At 43.5% G+C, this 25,070-nt stretch overlaps 1 protein-coding gene across 2 annotated transcripts in view; it reads right to left on the bottom strand.

Annotated features, from left to right (window-relative positions):
* Positions 1 to 25,070, bottom strand: part of SPATA16 (spermatogenesis associated 16) — a 317,457-nt gene that overhangs the window by 145,393 nt on the left and 146,994 nt on the right. For both annotated transcript variants that reach the window (XM_029617036.1, XM_029617037.1), the window contains exon 4: positions 19,568 to 19,657. In XM_029617036.1, coding sequence (XP_029472896.1) covers positions 19,568 to 19,657 — 90 coding nt within the window. The remainder of the gene's footprint in view (positions 1 to 19,567; positions 19,658 to 25,070) is intronic.

Here is a 25,070-nt window from a genome sequence, read left to right as displayed (position 1 = left end):
TATTTTATGATTGTTTTATATTCTTGATTTTATTATTTAATGTTTTTATGAATAATGGTAATTTTCCATTGTTGCTCTGCATGTAGAGGCTGGCTTGTTGTGGGTTCCAGTTCAGTTCTTCACAGCATGTTTCTGTTTATATTTTCTGATTTCTTTATTCTGTATTTGGTGAGGGTCTCTCTGTGTTCTGCATATGTGACTGAGGTGAGGTATTTTGTTGGTATGCCATTTCTGTGTAGAAATCAATAACAGCCTAGTTTCCTAATAAGAGTTTTATTGGTATACTAGGGCCTGGTGTAATATGGGCGCTTTTATAATGCGCCCCCAGGCACCTCTCCTGGGGGCACAATGCAATATTTAAATTAGGGCTTGCGTTGTCGAGGAGGTGCTAGGGGCGATTGCGTACCCCTAGCTCCTCTTTGACAGCGCAAGCCGGAAAGAGGTCCTCTGTGGTGGCTGTCCGCTGGTTAAGAAAACAGACGCTGAATTTATTAGCATCCCGTTTTCCTAACCAGTGCACATGCAGGGGTTAGGAAAATGGACTCTGATTCAGCGTCCATTCTCCCAACCTGACTACCGGCACCAGAAGGAGTGTATAAAATCAATATTAAAGTGTCGGGCACTTAATATTAATTTATTCACTTCTTCACTTATTGCGGATTAGTCCCTTTACTGTCACATGTCAGTGAAAGGACCAATCACCTTTCAGAAGGCTGTCCTATCAGTGAAAAGGACCAATGGGCAATAAATGAAGGAGTGAATAAATTAATATTAAGTGCCCAACACTTTAATATTGATTTTATACACTCCTTCTGGTGCTGGTAGTCAGGTTCGGAGAATGGAAGCTGAATTAACCAGCTTCCATTTTCCAAACCCCTGCCAGTGCTTTTTTAAAACTTTTTTTAAATTATTTTTTTAAAGAGTTGTTCCTCCCACTTAATATCCCAAGGATATTAAGTAGGAGGCAGTACATAAAAGCAGTTTCTTCTGCTTTTCTGTACTAGTTTTAGTAGCGCTCAGCGCAGGCGTTAATTTCTGATCGCTAAAATGTACGTCCTAGACACACTTTTTTTTTTTTGTATGGGGAGTGAATAGCTAATAGCCTCATTCACATGCATTTGCATGCAATGAGCGCTATTAGTTTCTCTCCGCGTTGGACGTGTGTTGTAGAGACGCTAATCCCCTTACTGCATAAGGGGATTAGTTAGCGCCTCTACAACCCGCGTCCAACTGCAGGTTATAAGTGCGCTGGGCTCAGTGCACTGTATTGCATCGGCCCCTATGTGAGGTGTTGCCTTTTCATAGATAAGGTTATTAGAGTTGTGTTGGTATGGGAGGTTTACTATATTGTAATGGTAATTCTGTTTGTTCATGGCTTTCTGAGGGCCAAGCTCACACCTAATACGCATTATAAAAAGTCTAATTCCATAGGAGTTCCAAGGGTCTTTTTTGCACAGTTTTCCAGTTGGCACGACAGGAGTGCATGTAAATATAATATGCATTTTGTGTTATTTTTGCCTCGGCAGACTGTACTTTTGAATGTTCGTTTGCATGTAAAATGTATTATAAATGCATAATTTGTGTGTGTGTGTCTGTAAAGGATGTGGGGGTGGGTGGGATGGCGTGTGTGCAAGGCTGTAAGGTTTGCCTGGGGTACCTCATACCCTTCCCTATCCATGGGTTCTGGTGTGGGGGTGGGTGGGTGGGGCATGGCAATTTTAAAAATATAAATTGCAGAATGGAGCTGGGCTTTATTTGATGGGCCCAGGACAGGCACTGAATGAATCAGGGTGGGGGAGCACAGTCATTTTTCTCACAGGGCAGCAAAAAAGCTAGCATCGGCCCTGTATACAGTTCAATAGTGTCACTGAACCTGGAAGGATCACAGTTACATCTCAGAAGTCAAGTTTTTGTTAAATCATTTTCTGTTCATGTAAGCAAATCTTATATTTGAGTACAGCAGAATTCTTCTTATTTAAAAGGACAAATCTTTCTGTTTATTACTCAGTCTGACAATAAAAGGGTAATTTTCAAAAGGATTATGCGCAGAAACCCTGGCTTCGGTGCATAAATTTTACAGACATAAGTTCAGCGAGAATTTGCTATGTACCACTATTTGATTTTTCCCTTCCAATGTTTCCACTGTTACCCCTCCTCCCCCCCCCGGTTAAATAAGTTTATTGCAAAGCACTGTTGCATATTTTCATTAACAAGTTTATTGTAATGTTTATTGATTATTGTAAATGTTTATTGTAAAGCATATTTTCATTGCATATTTTCATTAACAAGTTTATTGTAAAGTTTATTGATTATTGTAAATGTTTATTGTAAAGCACTGTTGCATATGTTTGTTCTGGTTCGCACAGCTGCAATGTTTCTGTTATCTGTGAACCGATGTGAGGTTACTAAACAAATGTCGGTATATAAAAACTGCAAATAAATAAATAAATAAATAAATCCCTGTTTAAAAATCCAATTTGGGATGTATGCATATAAAAGTCCGAATGAATGAGTGCATTTTCAAAGAGGTTCCACGTGGAAAGCTAGCATATATTTATTTATTTATTTATTTATTTATTTAGGGTTTTTATATACCGACATTCTCGATATACATATCAAATCAAGTCGGTTTCCATATAACAAAACTGTCGCCGGTAAGGCGTTACATTAAACATGGTAAAGGTAAAGGGAGTACATTAAACAATAGACAAAGTATTGAATATATACATGCCTAAGTTGCACACAGCCACGCGTTTGTTATTTTATACACGTCGAAAATACGTGAGTCTTTTCGTTTTATACTCACATTTTAGCGGTGCGAAAAAGGGATGGTCTAGAGGCATTCTAGGGCGGGATCAAGACCTATGCATGATGGTTGCTATTTTGTAAGACATTTGTATGCTTTACACCTGCCAAATTGGCTGGCACAAGTGAAATTGGACTTGTTAGTTGCCTGCAGTTTCAGAGCAGAATTACTCAGTGTGTTATAAATTGTGCGTATCCCACTGCACAATTTATAGAGTATTAGAAGGTATCAGCAATGGCTAATTGATGATTTCAAGTACACGTGCAAGGATTTTCAAAATGGTATACATGCATACTTTTTAAAATACCTGCCTCTGCGTATAATAATCCTGATTTATTATGAGTATATATATTTTTTTTTTCACAGCTAAATTATACGTTTGTAGATTTATAAAATAGGAAGAGCAAATAAGCAATTTCTTGTATTGGAAATCTTTGCACGTATTGCAATATACACGCATACTTTCAGAGCAGAATTACTCAGTGTTCTATAATTTGTGCATATCCCACTGCACAATTTATAGAGTATTAGAATAAATCTCTGACTGTTCAATTATGTGTGCAAATGCTCTTTTGTGAATATTCCTCAGTCTGAAAATAAGGGTGGCAATATTTGTGGCAGAGCATTTGCGCGCGTACATAGATATGCAGACATTATCCAAGTATTTTATAAACTGTGAAGAAGCTGCAAACTTTATAAAATACTAAGTAGTTCTCAGATCTTCTTTGATAAGCTTGCTTGAAATTCCCTCATTCTGGCAAGTCCAGTTAGACCAGTCGTGAAAGAATTTTCTAAGTTTCTGGGCCTTTACTATGGAATTCATTGCCAGATGTTGTAAGAAAAGAATCAGACTTATTAAGGTTTCGCAAAAGTCTAAAATCATACCTATTGTATTTCAGTGAGCATTTGTTTAAAAAAAGTTTCAGCAAAAGCCTATTTATTACTGCCTTTTTCTTGCCTTTTCAGGCTAGGTGTAATATAATTTATCTAGAGTGGTTGAACTGAGACTGCAGTTCTCAAATGTTTTATGGTTTATATTGTATTGTCTTTAATGGAATTTGTAGTTTTTATTTATTTTTTACTGTTATTGTCTTTTATCAATTTTGTGATGTTAATGATTTTTGCATACATTAATATGTATGCTGCCTAGAATTATAGATGGGTGAGTTAATAAATTATAAATAAATATACATTTACCTATTTTATAAACATATGCACATTTAGGCACAAAATTATTTATAGCATGTATGTGCAATAAACCTGATTTATACACACAGACAGATATTTTCTAAACTATGCTTTATTGTTTGGAAAATACACAGTCCATCTGCAGCTCACCTACACCCTCTAGCACTTCATACTGAGCCCCCACTAATTCACCTTTCACCCCAAAATAGCACAGAACAAACAAGAGCAATTTCACTTGCTCTAGTCAATTAGCAGGTGTAAAACTGGACTAATAGGTTTGATCATTTATATGCATGTGCCTCTTGTAAAACAGCCACTTCTGCCAGTACATCTTGAACTCGCCCTAGAATGCCCAAAGCAGCTTCTTTTTTGGTGCTGGCAAAATGTGCATGTGAAACTGAAAATATGGGCCTGCTTTCAATGTTTACAACCTAGCCTATAAGGGAATATATGTTACTTACACACGCATAATGTTGCTTTTCCACGCCTAACCCCTTTGAAAATGTACTTGGTAGTGAGTAGACATTCCGGGATGGAGCTGGGGTGGTACAAGGGTATGTGTGGGTGTAACTTTGTGCTTGTATTGCCACAGCGGGTTCGATGGATGCCCAACATTTTTCAAAGCAGATTCATGCACATGAATTCATTTTGGAAGTTCTGGCTAAACTCCAGGTGTGAAAAGTACCCTCAGACATGGTAGGCAGTTTAAAAATGTACCCTCCCTACGCAGACATTGCCAGATTCACCATTACTGTGTATAAACTGGAATTTCTGCAGCCGAACTACCTTAGATGGGACCAGTGGGGGAAAGATTCTATAGTATGTGGGCTTTCGGGATCACTTCAGCCCATCCCTTTTCTGGAGGAGAAACCAAAAGGGACAGGCATTTCCCCAAGAAAAGCTCAGTGCTATAATAATAACAGAGTAAGAGACGTGAGACTTGGGTAATACTGTAGCATGCGTTCAATCTGCTGTTGTGTTTCTGACAAGGATTACCAGGCAAACTGCTGTTTCCTGGGCTAGCAAGGTTATTTTTCAAGCTGTGGGGGTTCGATTTAAAACAAGTTTCGCTGTTTCCCTTATTTCCTGGGACACCTGCTCAGTTTCACCACTTGGGGGTGCACAGTGATCAGATATGCACGCCGTAAACATAACAGATGCTGATGGTTTGAAAATTACAGCCGTGCATATAACGAAGGCATCATAGTAAGATAACGATGCCCTGTTTTCTTTGATATATGGACCTCGGCTGAATTCTAAAAATGACACAGATTAGGAGGATAGAATCCAATCCAAATGCACATATCAATCCCTGTCCCCTCCTCCCGACCCTGCCCCCATCTCTCTCGCTCTCTCTTGACTTCCCGGATTAATTTTCTCTTCATTCATGAGATAGGTATGATCTGAAAAACTACTTTTGGTGTATCTGTTGGTTTGCAGGAGAAATCAGAAAACTGGATGATGCCACTGAAAGATGCCAAAATGCATATTCATGGCTAATTTGCCTGAGTGTCATCATGAATATTCACAAACAGGTAAAACTGCTAAAAATTCTCCATATTTGCAAATATATATAATACGTATATATATATTTGCAAAATATATAAAACTCCAATTACAGGATGGGAAACAGTAATTTATTTGTAAGTTGATTAAAGAAATTAATAGGAGGCAATTTTGAATCTCAGAGGTTGCAATTAATATGACGTTGTGTTACCCAGAGGGTTATCATGGAAAGGATTTCATCCAAGTAACTACATGGTTACCCTGATAACAACGGGGGCTGAAATCACCCTCTCTCTTTGTGAGTAAAAGTACCCTTGTTGGTTTAAGGTGCAGGTCATTTTATCTGTGCTGCCAAAGGTCATTGCTGTGGCTGAAGAGGGCGGCGCTGCCAGGGAATGTGCTGGGATTTGATTTTCATGCTGTGGACTGGGCCTGCATTTCCAAAGGAATCTCTGCAGGCAGTTTCCCTTTGAAAATGTGCTTGCAGATCTTGCAGGCACAAAGCGCAAAGTACTCGTGAGCTCATAAGCACACTGTGGGGTTTAAAAATTGCCCCATATAAATATTCCATGATACCACTAAATAAAGTAACGGGAGGTTCATTTAGAAAGAAAGAGAACGAATAGTGAAACTCCCTTATCCTTTACCTGGTGCTCACATTGGGTCCTTTACTGTTGTGTACTTATTAAGATTTTGGCTTAATCGAGGCAGATGCAAATTTAACTTAATCAGTTCGTTGTATGCAAATCTGTCATTTATATTTATTTTGGGTGCCATGAACACTTAATGTTTTTCAGTATTCAACACAGAGCTGCTGTTTGCAAAAAATGCCATATAGTACAGATCTAGCTTTTCAGGAAAGTTTCAAATAAATAAACTCAAATATGTTTGGAATACAAATAGAATGCACTCCAAAGTCATTTGAGGGAGAACTGAAAGAAGCCTAACACTACAGCACATAGATTTACTATCATCGCTGTACACATTATTGTACATGTTGTTCAAATGGTTGAAGACATTACAACATAATTAAGAACATGGCTGTTTGTGTCACGGACTTGCTCTGGTAAGGTGAGGAAGGTGCTATGCCTGGGCATAAGGCATGCTTCGGATCGGCAAGAAGGTGGAGCAGGCAATCTAACAGGGGTCAATTACTGGGCAGAATTCAGGCAGGAGTGAGGGCTTGCCCATATACCAGGAACCGTGAGTGAGACAGGAAGCGGACCAGAGGCAGGAACAAGGCTGGGAGAGACAGTGGTTCTCAGAGCAAGCTTGGTGATGACTGTTGGACCAGCAAGAGTGTGTCAGGCTATGGGGCTTTATATTCAACCTTTAATTTGGGACACACCTATTTGCTAGTCCAATGGCAGCATGTCTAGCTCTCTCTGACCCAAAGAATAAATGTACTATGATTCCTTACAGCCAGCTGCCTCTGCAGCTCAGCTGATAGGACTCCCAGCCTTGAACACTCAGGGCCATGGGTTCAATCCCTATTGGCCCTGACAGAATCTGCCCCTCCTATGGGTGGACTCTGGTCACCCTCAAAGTTCTCCTGGATCTCAGATTCAACCTGGAGAGGTATAGGTTGGAGTAGACTTTACCAGGTTGGTACCAGGAACCGGGCCAAACTTGGCTGGTCTGAAATCAAGAACAGGGTTCAACCTGGAGTCTGGGTCTGGAGCTGGAGTGGGGCTGGGAGGTATTGCAATAAGACCTCTTGGCAACTAGAGCAAGGACTAGAGTCACTAACATGACAGGAACTAAAACTGGCAAGGTGACTCGAACGGGACTTTCCAGTCACACCAGGACTGGAACTTCTGGGGTAAGTAAAACCAGAGATGAAATTTCCAGACCTGGAGTTGCTAAAGCAAATTGAGTCAGACTCTCTGATGCGGAGACTGAATTTACTGATACAGAAGCAGAAACCATCATTGTAAGAACAGCTGGTACTGGCTTTGGATGTAAGGGCAGGCAATGGTGCTGAAGAAACAGTTTGCCAGGGTAAGAACAGACACTGCAGCTGCAACAGTGTCTGAAGCAGATTCCACTGACATGGAAACAGGCACTAGAGCCATAGGAACAGCAGTGTTGAACAGTGTGGAACATTAACTGGAGTTGAAGAAGCAGCTGTCATGGAATCCAATAGTGCAAGCCTAGGCAATGGCGCTGTAGATACAACTGGCGCTGACTTCACTGGTTCAGTGCCAAGAACTGGAGTTGAAGAATTAGCTTGTGCCAAGTTCACCGGTCAAGAACTCTGCTATGATTTGTAGGTTCGTAGGCCCTTGGGCAGAGGTGAGAGATGGTAATGCTCACGGGGAGGAGCCCCACGGAGCCTCAACGTTGGGAGGCGAGGTCTGGTCGCTGGGTGTGTAATACAACAACAGTTAGATATGGACGAGAGAGCGAAGCAGAGGCAGGAAAGGTTAGAGAGGGTGGCCCCAGGAATGGAGCTGCCGGAGCGTACACAGTCACAGTGGTGCCGTGGGTCCGCAGAGCGGGGTACCCCGATGAGGGGTCCTCAGTAGAGATGGTGTGGCATGGATCCGTAGAGCGGGGTACACCGGTGAGGGTTCCTCAGTAGCAGTATGGCAATGGGCCACAGAGCGGGGTACACCGATGAAGGTTTTTCAGAAGAGATGATACGGAGGAGGTCTGGGGACCGGAATACTCACTGTAGGAAAAGGTTCCAGAAGTAGCCCTGAGGAATGGGGATGGTAGAAATATGAGGTGCAGGGCCCTCTGAGGAGCAGATAGCCAGAGACAAGGAAGAGGCCCCCCTGAGGAGCAGGTACCCAAGGAAGTCTCACACTGATGAAGCAGGAACAGGAAGGAGAAGTCCATAGTGATAGCAGCGGATTCAGCAGAAGGGAACTCGATGCTAAGTCGATCATTGAGGAGCAGAGGAGGAGTTAAATAGGCCCCTCGCAGTGATGTCAACAACGGGGCCGGACCAGGGTTCCCACCCTGGGCCCTTTAAATGATATCCTGGTAGCGCACGCATGTGCCTAGGGAGAACCCTGGGTGGAAGCATAACTCAGCGGCAGCATTCCTGCTGCAAATGGAGGGTTCTTGCCCGCGGGGCAGGCTGCGAAGAGGAGCGGCACGCTGCGGGCCTCTCCAAAGCCCTGCAGCGGAACTGGAAGCTGCTCCGGTGAGGTGAGCATGGTCGGCTGCAATGTCCATGGCCGACTGGCATAACAAACTAGAGCCATAAGGACAGCTGGATCCAGATTCACTGAGACATGAACAAGAGCTATAGTTGCATGGTCAGCACAAGGCTGAATTTATTGGAGTAGAGAGAGGTACTGGGGCTGTAAAGACAGCTGGTGCTGACCTCAGTGCAAAGGCTGGGGCTGCTGGGACAGCCTGGCATGGAATCTTTGAATTTGCTGGAATGGCCAGAAGCAGAGCTGTCAAAGGAGCTGGCTCGGCCTGGAGCGACTTCATTGAAGGAGCCTGGAGTAGGTTCCACTTGTGAAAGATCTGGAGCTGTGAAGATGGCTGGCCCTGGACTAGGTGGAGCCGGACTAGCTTGGATAACCAATACTGGACTTGCTGGAGCTGGAGTGGCCTGGACAGCTAGCACTGGATTAACTGGAGCCAGGACTGCATAGGGAGCAGTCACTGGATTCTTTGAAGCTGGGACTGCACAGGCAGCAGATGCTGGATTCTTTGCATTTACTAGCACAGCCTGGAGTGGAGTCTTTGAATCTGCTGGTGCAGCCCAGCTTGAAGTCTTCAGTACTGTGGGTGCAGCCTGGAGTGGAGTCTCCTGTGCATGGACTGAGGCTTCTGGGACAGCTGGAATGACTGGCGAATGGACTGGAGCTGCTGGAGTCTTTAGGTTTGCTGGTGCAGTTTTGTAACTCCTCAGATGGTCTGACCCTGCACGGGATTGTGGGGCATCAGCAGCATCTGTCCCTCCCGACATCACATCCGGGTCCCTGGAGGCAGCCGGGTTTGCCAGAGGAACCCTTACAATCGGGGAGAGAGAAGTTGACAGTTCCGAAGGGGAAGCCAGCAAAAACTCTCCTGCCTCCACCTCCATGGACAACACTCCTGATCGGGTCCCGCGTACAACTTGGGTATCCATCAGAACAGAAGCAGAGGGATCAGAAGAGACTGCAGGGTAAGTTTTCTCCCTTTCCCTGTGTTTCTGAGCAGAGTGAGGCATATAAAACAGGCAAAAGCTGAAGAAAAAGCAGATGGAGCTTACACAGACTGCTTAGTTGCGGCCATCTTGGATCTTGAACAATTTTTAATGTTCTGCCCCAGTCTGTTCTCTGCTATTTCCTATCTTTGTGGTGCTCTATTATGTCCTTCAGAAGGTTTGTTACATACTAGTAAGTTACATACTGTTACCTTACATAGTAATTTGTTTATTGGTTCCAGAAATGGATCTTCTCTGAAACAAACTGCATTTATATATTAATAGTTGTGGTATTTTCTTTCCTCCTCTGTGTTTTAATCCCAAGTTGTTTTTTTCCCCCTAGCAATAAAAGCACAAGAAATGCCATGCTGGATCAGTCCAAGTTCCATTGAGCCCAGCATCCTGTGTCTGACTGTGGCCAGTCCAGGTCACCACTAGCCAGCAGATCCCAAAGAGTAGATCCATTCATTTTTACTCATTCCTAGGTAGCAATCGCTTTCTCTAGTCTACCTGGCTAAGAATGTGTTAGGGACTTTTATTTAATAATTTTATTTATTTATTAAAACTTATATTCTGCCACTTACAGTGCAGCTCTTTAGTGCAGATTACACAATTTACATAAAAAAAATCATAATTAACAATTTTGACATTAACATAGCTGACACATCTAACATGATAAACAATACAATAGCATAAATTAACAATAGAATACAATCATGATAAAAAAAATTTACTTTCCCTCTAGGAACTTGTCCAAACCTCTTTTAAACCATGCTCTGATAGTCGCCTTGACCATGTGCTCTGCCAACAGATTGAGTGAAAAAGTACTTTCTATTATTTGTTTTAAATCTGCTGGTTGCTCGTTTCATGGCGTGTCCCCTTATTTTAATGTTTTTCAAAGGGTAAATATCCATGTTTTGCTTATCCATTCCACCCCATTCGTGATTTTATAAACTATCATGTCTCCACCACCTCTTTTCCAAGTTGAATAACCCTAGTCTGCATAGCCTTTCATCACGGGAGAGCTGTTCCATGTTGTTTATCATTTTTATCACCCTCCTCTGCACCTTTTCTAGTTACACTTTGATTTTTTGAGATGGGGTGACCAGAACTGCACAGAATACTCAAGGTGCAGTTGCTTCATTGCTCGATTAAGAAGCAATATGATATATTCCTTTTTAGTCTCCCATCCATTTTCAGATCATTTGCTTCTTTGACTGCTGCCGCACACTGAGCCAAGGATTTCAACATATTGTCCGCAAGTACTCCAGGGTCCTTTTCCTGCATGGTAATGCCCAATACAGAATCCAGCATCATATACCTATAGTTGGGATTATTTTTCATTATGTTCAGCATTTTGCACTTTTCCACATTAAATTTCATCTGCCATTCAGTTTCCTAGTTTCCTAGTCTCACAAGGTCCTTCTGCAGTACCTTACAATCTGCTGTTTTAACAACTGGAATAATTTTGTATTTGCATATTGGATCACCTCATTCATTGTTCCCTTTTCCAGATCATTTATAAATATATTAAACAGCACAGGTTCTAGTACCAATTCCTATGGTACTCTGTTAATGACCTTTCTCCATTTGGAAAACTGACCATTTAGCCCTACTCTCTCTTTTCTGTTATCCAGTTATCAATCCACAATAGAATATTGTCTCCTATCCCATGATGTTTTATTTTCCTGAGGAATATCTCATGGGGGGTTTTATCAAATACTTTCTGAAAATTCTAATACACCATATCAACCAGTTTACCTTTATCTACATGTTTATTTATACCTTCCAAAAAACCTAAAAGATTGGTAAGCAAGATTTTCCTTTGCTAAAACCATTCTGACACTTTTTCATTAAGCTATGTCTGTTGTGGAGCGCTAGGAGAGCGATCCCACTCCTGGGTGATGTGTGTCCTTGGGCCACGGCTCGACCCCAGAGGGCTCTGAAGAGGTGCCGCGGGAGGCGTGGCATGCCCGAGCATGGGCTGGACGGGAGCAGGGCTGGAGAGACATGGAAGACAGGCCCTCCTCCGGACCTGCACGCTTCGGGAGACCCAACAACGCAATGTTGGTCTTGTGAACAGTCCTCCGACCGTTCCCAGCCCTTTCGGACCTGCCGCAGGGTACGGCACGAAGCGGCAGGCCAGATGGAGGCCAGGGCAGCGAAGACTGGAACATGGATTCAGACGAGACTCAGGAACGACGTAGACTCAGGCATAGAAGTGGACTCAGGAACGAGGTGCAGGATCCATAGACGTGGACTCAGGCATAGATGCAGGATCCTTAGACGTGGACTCAGGCAAAGACGTGGACTCAGGACTGGATGCACAGAGGTGGAATCAGGAACGAGGGCTGAAGGAAGACATGAGCACCGTCCCTCAGGGCGCCCTACTCAGACCACCCGCGGGACTGAGTCGCGGACCACCCTGTCCCATGCGCGCCCTACACAGCCCTGGAAGGCTGGTCGCGGACCACGCAGAGAGCGGGAGAGCACAGGAAAGAGGAAGCAGGTTCGCTGCACTCCTGGCAGCACAAGGCAAGGATACGCTGCACTCCTGGCAGCACAAGGCAGGTTAAAGCATCAGGATCAGGAACAAGGATTAAGACACAGCAATACTCTTAATTAATCCAGCCATATATTTATGTTCAAGGACATCTGGAACAGCAGGAACAACAGGACTGGAACACGGATACTGGAACAGGAGACACACCTCAGGGCTGGAACATGGACATCTGAAACAGCAGGAACATCAGGACTGGAACCCGAGTACTGGACGAAGAGACAGACCTTGGGACTGGAACGGCAGGCAGACATCAGGACTGGACGAGGAGCTCCGACAGGTAACAAGAAACACAGGACCTTGCAGAAGTGCTGGAACATGGACGACTTCCTGGAGCGAAGGATCACAGGAGTGACCAACTCCTTGCGAAGGCAAAGACAGACTGAAAGCTGAGTCCTTTAGTAGGGCTGAGGTGGGCAACGCCCAGGGAGGGGTCAGCAGGGGGCCACACCTGGCTGGCCCTTGAAGAAGAGCAGAGAGGTGCGCGCCCGCGCCCTAGGAAGCTGGAGAGAAGAGCTGGAAGCTGGTGGCGTCCTCAGCCACGTGGAGGACCCAGGGAAGCAGTGGAGCAGCCCTGGACTGGAGCTGGGTGAAGGCAGGTCACCGTTCCACACAGCAAGGCTGAAGCAGGAAGGCAGAAGCGAGGTAAGCTGGCTGCAGGGAGAACAGAGAGACTGCAGGCAGAGTAGAGAGCTGTAGCAGGCTGCAGGCACCGGCAGGGACGGCTTCCCTGCTGGGCAAGGACCCGGGCTGGAGCAGGCACTGGCAAGGACGGCCTCCCTGCTGGCTGAAAGGTCCCGGGATCGCAGCAGCACGTCGGGAGAAGGCAGGAACAGCTGCAGGGACAGCCCCAGCTGATTCAGTGAGAAAGCAAGCAGCGTCAGCAGCCCGACTGGCTGTGAAGGTAAGAGCCTGCCCATGCTTCTCACGGGCAGGATCACAACAATGTCTACCTATATAGCTAGTGATTTTTTTTTTAAGAATGGCTTCTACCATTTTGCCCAGCACTGATGTCAGGCTGAATGGTCTGTAGTTTCCAGGAACATCTTTGGAGTTCCTTTTAAAAATCGGCATCACATTGACCACCTTCCAGTCTTCAGATGTTTTATGTGATAGATCAGAGATTACTAGAAACAGATTAAAACATTCATGTTTTAGTTCTTTTACAACTTTGTGGTGGATGCTATTTTCCATTGTTGCAGATATTTGTTTTAATTGTTCAGAAGCATCACCATTATTGAATGTTTCTTATGTGAGTACGTCCCCAGCATCCTCCTCCATAAAGATTGAGGCAAATGTTTCATCCAATTTTTCTGGTTTTTCTCATCCTGCCTGAACATCCTTTTTGCCCCTTGGTCTTCTAGTAGCTATTCTGATTCTTTTACAGGCTTTTTGCTTCAAATATTTTTGCTTTACTGGCAAGCTTCCTCTCAAATTCTGTCTTGGTCTTACTACTATTGTACATCTAACTTGCCAGTGCTTATGCTCTTGCTTAGTTTCTTCATTTGGTACTGCTTTCCATTTTTTGAGTAATGCCCTTTTAGCTTTAATTGCCTCTTTTACTTCACCATTAAACCATGCTGGCAGTTATTTAGTCTTCCTGCAACCTTTTTTGCTGCATGGAATACATTTTATCTGGGCTTCCAAAATCTATTTTTAAACAATGTCTATACCTAATGAAAACTTTTAACCTTTGTAACTGCTCCTTATAGTTTTTTTTTCTAATTTCTCCATTCTACCATAGTCTCACATTTTAAAGTTATATGTTACAGAAGTAGTTTTACTTAGTATACTCCTTCCAGTGATTATGTCAAATTTGATTGCATATCGAGCACTATTGCTTAGTTGTTCCACCACAGTAACCCCTTGCACTGGGTTGTGCATTCCATTGTGGACTAGATCTAAATAACTTCTCCTTTTGTTGGTTCTAGATCAAGCTGCTCCATGAAGCAGTCATTTATGGCATCTGGAAATGTAATCTTTCCAGCATGTCCTGATGAGATATTGACCTAATCAATACTGGGGTAATTGAAATTTTGCATTATTAATGTGTTGCCAAATTTATTTGCTTTAAAAATTTTAACTAGCATTTCACAATCTGTTTCTTCATCTTGGCTGGCAGTATATACCCACTGCTATATTCTTACCCATCATACATGGAATTTCTATCCATAAGGATTCCATAGTGCATTTTATTTTCTGCAGGATTTTTATCATGCTTGACTCTACGCCATCTTTTACATCTGAACCATGTGCTTTTGAGTGACTTTTGCTTTCCCCATAGTCTAGTTTAAAAGCAGCTCTATCTCCTTTTTAAAAGTTTGCACCAGGATCCTAGCTCCATTCTGGTTAAGGTAGAGCCTATTCCATCAAAATAGGCTCCCCCTTTCTCCAAAATGTTCCCCAGTTCCTAACAAATCTAAATCTCTCTTCTCTACACCATTGTCTCTGGCATGTTTTGAGTATCTGGAGCTCTGCCTGACTCAGATCCTGCACATGGAATGGGGAACATTTCTGAGAATGCAACCCTGGGGGTACTGGATTTGAATTTCCTTCCTAAGAGCCTAAATTTATCATCCAGAACCTCCCCTCTGCACCTTTCTATGTCATTGGTACCCACACATGCCACAATGACCAGCTTCTCCCCAGCACTTTCTAAAATCCTATCTAGGTGGAATATAAGGTCCATTACATTTGCACTGGACAGGCAAGTTACCAATTGATCTTCACTCCCATCAGTCACCCAGCTACCTACATTCCTAATGATTGAATCACCAACTACAATGGATGTCTTAACCTTTCCTCCCTGGGCACATGCCCCTAGATAATGCATCACTTGGAGGGCAGGTTCTAGCTACAGGATCACTTTCTGCCACACCAAAATGGTCTCCTGCCAGGTGATCTTGCTCCTCCAATAGTCAATAATTCCCTTGTGAAATGACCCCAAAAATGCTTTCTTAATGCTGCAACACAGCAATACTCTTAATTAATCCAGCCATATATTTATGTTCATATTTATCTCTTAATACAAATATATTTAACAAATAAAAATCTCAAGATTTTCCTAATTGACTTAAGTTTTTGAGCTGGCTCTGATTTGTAGTGTGATCCCGCACATAATTGCCCAACTTTCTTGCTGGAATGTGGATAGGAAGATTTCTCATATAACCTATGGAGGTAATTTTCAAAAGGTTTTAAGTGAGTAAATGGACTTTATGGGCCAGATTTGAAAAAGCATTTACATGCGTAAATCTGGGTTTTACGCATGTAAATGCACTTTATTTGAGTAAGTGGGCTTTTGAAAATTGCTACAATATATGCCATTGAATCGTCCATAGGATTTATTCGCATAAGTGCACTTTACGTGAGTAAATGGCTTTTGAAAATTGCTACAATAGTAGTTACATTTATGCGCGTAACTCCTTTGAAAATTACCCCCTATGTGCATAAATGGGTTTTTGAAAATTGCTATGATATTTGCTACTTTTATGCATTTAACTCCTTTGAAAATTCACTCCTATGTATTTTGGTAGCAATATTACAGCAGTTAAATGCTAGGTGAGTCTTCATTGGCCAAGCTCAATAATCTGAGTGACAAGAAACAGAGCTGAGTGTTGTGCTGGAGGTGGACCCTTGGCCTGGTGCAGGATTGGTATGGCCCTCCGATCGGACCCAGAGAGTGCCTGCCACCAGGAGGCGGAGCACAGGAGGAGACAGAGGCTAACTGGAGCTTCACCAATATCAACCCGGGGTTCCCTCAGGTTGAGCCCTTGGTTACCCGGGCTGCCTGGTCTTAGGTGGGCCTCACAGGGTCTCCTAGAGAGGAAGTGCAGAGGAGTGCCCACCATGAACAAGGGTGCGCGGTCGATGTCCAAACAAGAATGACCAGAGGTCACAGGAGGCCAGAACAGAGAGACAGAGTGGATAGCGAGGATAAAGGCCAGAGTAACAGTTCAGAATGGTCAGCCGAAGAAGGGGTCAGTACCTATAGTCAATCCGGAAGTAATCAGGTCAGGCAGAGGTCATATTCCAGGCAGTGATCAGGAGAAGTCAGTGGTCAGGCAGAGGTCAAGTTCCAGGCAGCGATCAGGAGTAGTCAGTGGTCAGGCAGAGGCCAGTTCCAGGCAGTGATCAGGAATAGTCAGAGAACAGGCAGAGGTCAGATCCAGGCAGCAATCAAGAGTTGTCAGGAACAAGCAATGCTCAGTACTGTGAGATCAGTCCGAAGGATACTACCAGGAATGGAGAGACAAAGGAACAGAAGATGCTGGAACAGGAGACACAGGAGATGCTGGAACTGGAGACACTGGAACAAGAGATGCTGGAACAGGAGATGCTGGATCAAGAGACGCTGGAAGGCAAACTAGAGACACCGGAGTGTACGACCCGATTGCAAGGCGAGGAAGTGGTGTCAGACCACTTCCTTTAATGCAGCCATCAATCAGGGCGCGCCACGGGGGTGGGATCCGCCCCTGGCCTTTTAAGGGGCCAGGTGGTCCACGCGCGTGCGCCTCGGGGCGGGGCTGACACCACGGTGGATGTCTAGCCCCGCTGTGAGGCCTGGATGGGAGACTGAGCATGGGGGAGCCGAGGACACCGCAAACTGGCTGCGACTGTGAAGTGGGAGAGCCTGGAGCTTGTGGATGGACGAGAAAGGTGAGCAGGCCTGGCCGCGGAGTGGATGCAGCCGGCACAACACTGAGTTAGATTGGATATTGGCAAACTGAGCCAAACTAGCTTGGATTTAATCAGGAGAAAGTTGGCAAGAATTTGAAAACAGGTGCATAAGTCGGTGGTGCACCAAAAAAAAAGTCCCCAACAAAAAGCCCCCCAAAAAAGCCCCTGGAAATGGCCCTCCCCACAAAAAAGGTGCTGGGGCCAGGAAACACCCTGGCCCCCACTTAAAATTTCTGAAAGGGTCCTGGTTAAAAAAACAAAAAAGAAGGGGGAGTAGGGATGCATCCTGCCCCCCCCCAACATCTCTTAGAAATGGTGTCAGTCGATTGTGACACCGGTGCCATAGTGACATCAAAATGGCATTGGTCTCAGGGCCGGCTAGAGACATTTTGATGTGAGACCATACCACAAAATGGTGCTGGCCAGCCTTGAGACCGGCACCATTTTGATGTTGGACCCGGGGGTCAGGCCTGGGGAGGCTTCGGTAAAGCACTGAGGAGGCCTCAGGTCAGGCTCCATGGGTGGTGTGCGCCACCCCTCTTTCCATAGTTGTTGGTGACTGTGCACCACTATGCACTATGAATGGCGCACACCTGCTTGGAAATACGAATCTAGCTATGGAAGTAGATCAATTAAATCTGAACCAGCTCACATATCTCTAATACAGTCATCTTGTTTAGTAAGGTTGACTTGAAGTGATCAATATCATTACAATGTTCTTGGTTGAGTGAATCTCAATCCCCTGACATTTGGAACCAAAAACATGTAAAAATAGAAATGATTCTCTTCATCCTTTGTTGCTTGAGGACATGATGTATTTCATGCACAAAAAGTAAGGAGATTCATATTCAGTTATCTCCATAGTGCCCTAAAGTGAATTTGTCAAGTTATGCAATCAATTGAAAAATGAGTCTGCAACAGTGAAAACTTTGTGGTCTAATTCAGATCTTTTAGTCTGGAGATTTAGATATTTTGAGATCCATATTCAAAGCGAGGTGGAGACTGAGCCACTGCCAGAACTAGGACTGCTAACTGGCTCCAAATTTGCCCATCAGGGATGATCCAGTTCTGGGTTGACCCCATCGTATGGAGGGACTGGTAGTTCTGATTTCCTTATTGCATGCCCTAAGAAAATAAGACTACAATTCCATGCATGCATTGTGGTAAACCCAAGACTTGATCAATCCTGTTGGATGCGTCTGGAGCCAGTTGGCAAGAGGATTTTCTCTTTTTTTTTTTTGTTTTTAACTTGCCCTGCTATATTCAGAATATAGTTGGGTAGGTTTAAAGTTATCCAGGCAAACATACAGTAGCACAGCTAAGTTATTAAGGTAACATTAGGAAGATAGCTTTAGCTGAGTATATTCATCAGGAGTTGTGCCCCGCTGCATATCTGTGACAAGTTATCTGGCTCACTGATACATATGTGGACCTCAGATCTTTTTTAGCATGTAAATCCTTACTATGAAACAGAAAGCAAAATGTTTGAATCAGACCTCTTCTATTTATTGTGGCATTGGCAGCAGCAAGATTTATCTTCATTTCATTGACAAAGGTTATGTTTGGTATTCTCTATAGGCCGGATTTTAATACCTACGCGTGGGCGCACATTTGTGCGCGCAACCCGGCATGCACAAATGTATGCCCGATTTTATAATATGCACGCGCATCTACACGCATGTTATAAAATCCAGGGTTGGCGTGCGCAAGGGGGGTGCATAATAGTGCACTTTGCGCGTGCCGAGCCCTTGGGGAGCCCTGCTGGTTTTCCCCGTTCCCTCCACTCCCCCACCTTTCCCACCCTTCCCCTACCTAACCCGCCCCCCCAGCCCTACCTAAACCCCTCCCCTAACCTTTATTTTATAAGTTGCGCCTGCCTCCGGGCAGGCGTAGGTTGTGCACGCCGGCCGATGGCCGGCCCGCGATCCCGGGCACAGCAGCAAATGGCCGCTATGCCTGGAGGCTCCGGCCCCGCCTCGCCCCGGACTTCTCCGCCCACTCCCCGCCCCTTTTTTGAAGCCCCGGGACTTACACGTGTCCCGGGGTTTTATGCGCGCCGCCGGGCCTTTTGAAAATAGGCCCGGCACGCGTAACCCCCCCTACGCGCGTAAATCCTCCCGGATTTACAATTGTAGAGCTTTGAAAATCTGCCCCTAAGGATTTTAATCTCAGTAAACAGAAAAATGTGAGAAGGTCTTTCGATAATGTCCCAAAAGGTCTCTCTACTCCCTTATCTTATTTTATTCTCTTGATGAAGAGAAACACATTATTTATTAATAAACCTGTAGAAATGTCCAAAACAGAGAAATGGAATAGTGGGGTTTTTTTTCCCCTTTAGTTGTCATATTTCTTTTCTATGGTTTTGGTCTGTAAAAATTCAAGAGCTCAGTATTTTATCCTCTATGGATTTCAAGACATTTACTGCACATACACGTGTCAGTTTATAATTAGTAGTTGCCAGCATTTTGTTAATGAGATCAAGATTTCACAGCAACCAAATACTACAACCAAGATATAATATCATGTTGCAAAATGTCTCACAGAGAAGATGTTTTTATGCATTAAACATGCTATAGATAGATGAAGTGGGTATGGAAAATAATAATTTATAGAAGGGCATTATGCAAGTTGCTACTAGATATATAGTTGATATTCACATAAATATTAGCAAACAGACCTGGCAGCTTCAGGATATCTTTCCAAAGATCTAAACACAGTGGCTTGACGAAGATGGTTCCGGAAGTGTGTTGGATTTAAAGTAATGCTCCTTTGAAAGATAAAATGAATGTTCATTAAATATGTTTGACTCTGCATATGAGATCATCGTCAAGTTGTTCATGAGGTGCACACATACTCACACACAAACACGCAGATTTTGTTTCTAAAAATTACATCTATGTCTCACCGAAGCCAGTGATTAATGATCTTGCTTTGTTTCTCTTGGTAAAACAAACCGAAAAAAAAAAAAAATCAGACTGTCACAGCTTCATCTATCAAGGTTACCTCATAGTAAATAGAAGGATCTTCTCTTCCAGCCATATATTGCATAGATTGTAGAGATTTTTATGAGTGTCTATTGAAAGCCAGTCTCAAACCAGTTTTAAATTGTAAAATGGATGGATTTCAACCTTCCTCAAATGCTTTTAAAACTGGTTTGAAAGTGGTTTATAATACATTGCATTAAACATTACATGTGAAATTTCTGTACTTTTGTATTTCATATTGTAATCTTGTATTCGTCCCTTACCATACTTTTTATTTTGAAAATAATTCCTCATCATTAAAGGTTTCTAGTTCTGAATTATCAAAGGACTTCTGTTCATATGGAAAAAAACATTGATAATTCAGGCCCCAACGGAACACAGGATATCATTTTGCTTCACTTTTACGGACTCTCTCATCCAAAAATGTACTCATTGTCTCTGTTTTATGCTAAAAGATGGCTATCCACTGATAGGTGCCCCATTATTGACAGAAATATATTTCTCCATATTTATTCCTTTTGCACAGTTATTGCATCAGGTTTACACCCTGATGCAAGAGGAAAGCTACAGTGGTGACAATAACAACCTCTACGTATTCTGTGATCCACTGGCAGTCGCATTGCAGGTCTACCCTACCAGGCAGAATAGTCCTGATTTTGCCCCATTGCATCGATGTACTTGTACTACTTTACTTAGGAAGAGGTCTTTAGATCAGGGCTATCTAAACTCTGTTTTTTGATTGCTGCAAATGCAACAAACTCAGTCCGGCACATCCCTACTGTACATGGAACCCTAAACATTGTGGTATACATTTTCAAAGTATATATTTGCATAAGTAGCATGTACTCGTAGATATGCTTTTTTACAAACTTTGCAATTAAACACGTAGTTGCCATTTCATGTGTATATTTACCGACAGAGGCTAAAGGCGCTCTGGGCTGGGTTTAGAAATATTCATGGTAGTTTCCGGATGGAAACTACCATGAATATTCCGATTTCCGTATGGTACTACAATCCATCATCCTAACCAAAATCGACTATTGCAACTCTCTCCTGCTTGGGCTCCCGGCCTGCACCATCAAACTCCTCCAGATGGTTCAGAACTCCGCTGCCAGAATCCTTACCAACACCAACAAAAGAGAACACATCACCCCCATCCTTAAGAACCTCCACTGGCTGCCCATTAAATACAGGATCCTCTTTAAAGTTTTCTCACAACCATCCATAAAGCCACGCACGACATCTCCCCGCTCCACCTAACTTCCCAACTGCATCCTCACACATCAACCAGACCTATCAGAGGAACACTCTATGCCCCCCCAGCAAAATCTTCCCTTAGGAAACGCGCCTTATCTACAGCAGGCCCTACACAGTGGAAAACGCTCCCTCCAGACATCTGACAAGAACCTTGCCACTCGTTTTTCAGAAAGAAACTTAAAACTTGGCTTTTCTGCCAAGCTTTTCCAGGAACATAAGCCCCTTGTTCACATCCAGCTTGCTCGTTCCTCTGCTTAGTCTTACTTTCTGAACTAATTAAGTTAGTTCTAGGCACGATGTACCCTACTGATATTCTCTGCTGCAGGTTTCTGATTGTTACTCACACAAGCTGTATTTTGCATCTACTCCCTATTATCATTGTACAGACTACTTTATACTGTTAACTGTTTGTTTGTTTATTATGGTCCATCCCATAACTTAGCTTCCCCTAACCAAGTTTTCTTTACCCCTTGTTCCATGTACCGCCTCTGGGTGAATTTCTTTTCTCTGTTTCAATGTTTCAATGTAAACCGATGTGATTTGTATGTCATACATGAACACCGGTATATAAAAATTAAAAATAAATAAATAAATAAATAGTTGTGAAGAGAGATACCTGCATACATTAATTTATTCATTTACTTTAACACCTGCTCATTGATTAGCACAAGTGAAATCAGACTTGTCTGTTGGCTACATGTTTTGGGTGGGAGGTTTGACAAGGGTCCAGAGTGAAGTGATAGAGAGCCTGGCTGCAATTTTTGGGTGGGAAGTGAAATGGTGCGGGTTCAGGGTGACATGCTAGAGGGCCTAAGTGAACTGGAAATGGACTGGTGAACTGGTGGAGGTATCAGCAAACTGATGATTTCAAGAACGCACGCAACTAAATATTTTAAAAACGGTATATGTGCATTCTTTATAAAACACCTGCCTCCATGTATAAATTGGCTTATGTGTACATGTTATATATTTTTTAAGCATCTAGAATATATGTGCATATCTTTATAAAATAGGTAGAGAAAGTATGTTTTCTTGCATTGGAAATCTTTGTGCGTACTGAAACATATTTATACTTTCAGAGCAGAACTACGTAGTATTTTACAAACTGTGCAGCTCCCACTGCACAGTTTATAAAATACTAGCAAGTTAGTGTAGCTGGGTTCAAAAAAGGTTTGGATAAGTTCTTGGAGGAGAAGTCCGGCTATTAATCAATTTTACTTAGGGAATAGCCACTGCTATTAATTGCATCAGTAACATGGGATCTTCTTAGTGTTTGTGTAATTGCCAGGTTCTTGTGGCCTGGTTTGGCCTCTGTTGGAAACAGGATGCTGGGCTTGATGGACCCTTGGTCTGACCCAGCATGGCAATTTCTTATGTTCTTAAAAATCTCTGCACATCCAATTACATGTGTAAAAGCTGTAATATGGATAGGTTTGAAAGTTAGGCTCATGGGGGCAATAATTAAACTGCCCATATTGGTGCAAACTCTGCGGGGAGTTTTTATCCAGAAAGTTTGAATCAATAATCAAAGCAAAAATATGCTGGTTGTTTTGCTTTCTTGTACCATTTCTTGCAGGTAATTTTCCCAGGCAAAACAACTAATGTATTGTTGCCTTCACTGACTTAATCATTCCCATCCTTCCCAATCCCACCCCCATGGGAATGCCTTCACAATATGCGGTTATGAGTATAAATGTGCAAAGGCAACCTTCCTTAAAGAAAAATTAGTAAAAACTAAAAATGTCTTTTTGACTGAAAACTATAACAAAAGAACAAGGAGTAAAGTAAAGCATTTATAAATATTTAGGAATAGAAGAAGGTGCAGCAATCTAGCACAAATTATTGAGAGAAAAGATCAGCAAAGAATACTATGGTAGACAGAAATTGATATTGAAAAATGCTTTAACAGCATGGAATAAAGCACAAGCTGTCAATCAACTTGCAATATCTGCACTCTCCTACAGTTCTGGAACTGTGAATGGTCTGATAAAGATCTTATACATCTGGATGTAAGAACAAGAAAACTCATGCTGTGATTGTACGTTCCAAGAGGTCAAGACAGTATGTGTCTTATGCAAATAGATTATGGATACAGATGCTATTATAAGCCTTCAAACATACCTAATAGCATGAACAAATCCAAATATTCAAAAAGTGCTGACATATGAAAGTGAACGGCCAAAATCAGTCTCCATCCTTAATTTTGAATAATCATTTCAACAAATAGATGGACTGAGTGAGAATTTACCAACATTTGGGAAAACAATTTGCAAAACAAGGAAAAACTTTCTAAAGAGTCAGACCAACAAACAAAATAGAAAAATTTGCTAAAGCACAAAAACAGTGGGAAATACAGATAGATCAAGATCTGACACAGGAGTTGTTAAGGAGAGGTGAGTTTAAAACTAACGATGAAAGATTGATAATTGCAGCATAGTCCAGTGGACTATGACAAGATGGTTCACAGCCAACATAGAAAAATGGTAAATCAGATAAATGCACATACTGTAAAACAGAATTGGAAATGGTTATACATCTCATCACTGAGTGTAACTTGATGGCAGAAGGCCTGTATATAGAAAAACATAATGAGGAGGCATGGCTCATCCACTAGAAACTGTGTAAACACTGTGGGCTGGATTTTAAAAGGGTTATGCGTGTAAATCTGGAGGATTTATCAATGCTGGGCCTATTTTAAAAAGGCCTGGCGATGTACGTAAAGCCCCGGGACGTGTGTAAGTCCCGGAGCTTGCAAAAGGGGGTGGGGAGGGGTGTGGCATGGGCGGGATGGTCCGGGGGCGGGACAGGAGCGGGGCAAGAGGCCTCCAACAGAGCTGCCATTGCCACTCTGTCGGAGGATTGCGTGCCGTCTGGCTGCCGGTGCGCGCAACTTGCACCTGCCCAGAGGCAGGCACAAAAGGTAAGATAAACATTTTGGGAGGGTTAGAGTAGGGCTGGGGGGGGGAGGTTAGGGGAAAGGGTGGGAAGGTCAGGTTAGGGGGAAGGGAACAGGAGAAGGCAGTGCGGCTCGGCGCGCACATGGTGCACAATTGTGCACCCCCTTGTGTGCGCCAATCCCTGATTTTATAACTTGTGCGCGCAAGTCATAAAATTGGGTGTACATGTAGGCCATGCGCACTTCTTTTAAAATCTACCTCTATGATAGGGATGTGAATCGTTTTTTGACGATTTAAAATATCGTCCGATATATTTTAAATCGTCAAAAATCGTTAGGGCCACGATACAAAACCAATTCCCCCGATTTATCGTCAAAAAATCGTAAATCGAGGGAAAGGGGAGGGCAGGAAAACCGGCACACTAAAACCCCCTAAAACCCACCCCCGACCCTTTAAATTAAATCCCCCACCCTCCCGAACCCCCCCCCAAATGCCTTAAATTACCTGGGGGTCCAGCGGCGGTCCGGATCGGCAGCGGTCCGGAACGGCCTCCTGCAATTGAATCGTGTTGTCTTCAGCCGGCGCCATTTTTCAAAATGGCGGCGCAAAATGGCGGCGGCCATAGACCAACACGATTCGACTGCAGGAGGCCATTCCGGACCCCCGCTGGACTTTTGGCAAGTCTTGTGGGGGTCAGGAGGCCCCCCCAAGCTGGCCAAAAGTCCCTGGGGGTCCAGCGGGGGTCCGGAAAACGATCTCCTGCCGCAAATCGTTTTCCGTACGGAAAATGGCGCCGGCTGGAGATCGACTGCAGGAGGTCGTTCAGCGGCGGTCAACATGATTCAATTGCAGGAGGCCGTTCCGGACCGCTGCCGTTCCGGACCGCCGCTGGACCCCCAGGTAATTTAAGGCATTGGGGGGGGGGGGTTCGGGAGGGTGGGAGATTTAATTTAAAGGGTCGGGGGTGGGTTTTAGGGGGTTTTAGTGTGCCGGCTCACGATTTTCACGATACTTTAAACACCCAAACGGCAACAATACGATT

Source organism: Rhinatrema bivittatum, chromosome 9, assembly GCF_901001135.1.
Source record: "Rhinatrema bivittatum chromosome 9, aRhiBiv1.1, whole genome shotgun sequence".
NCBI lineage: Eukaryota > Metazoa > Chordata > Amphibia > Gymnophiona > Rhinatrematidae > Rhinatrema > Rhinatrema bivittatum.
Note: the sequence above shows the minus strand (reverse complement) of the source record. Positions and strands in the feature narration are given on the sequence as shown.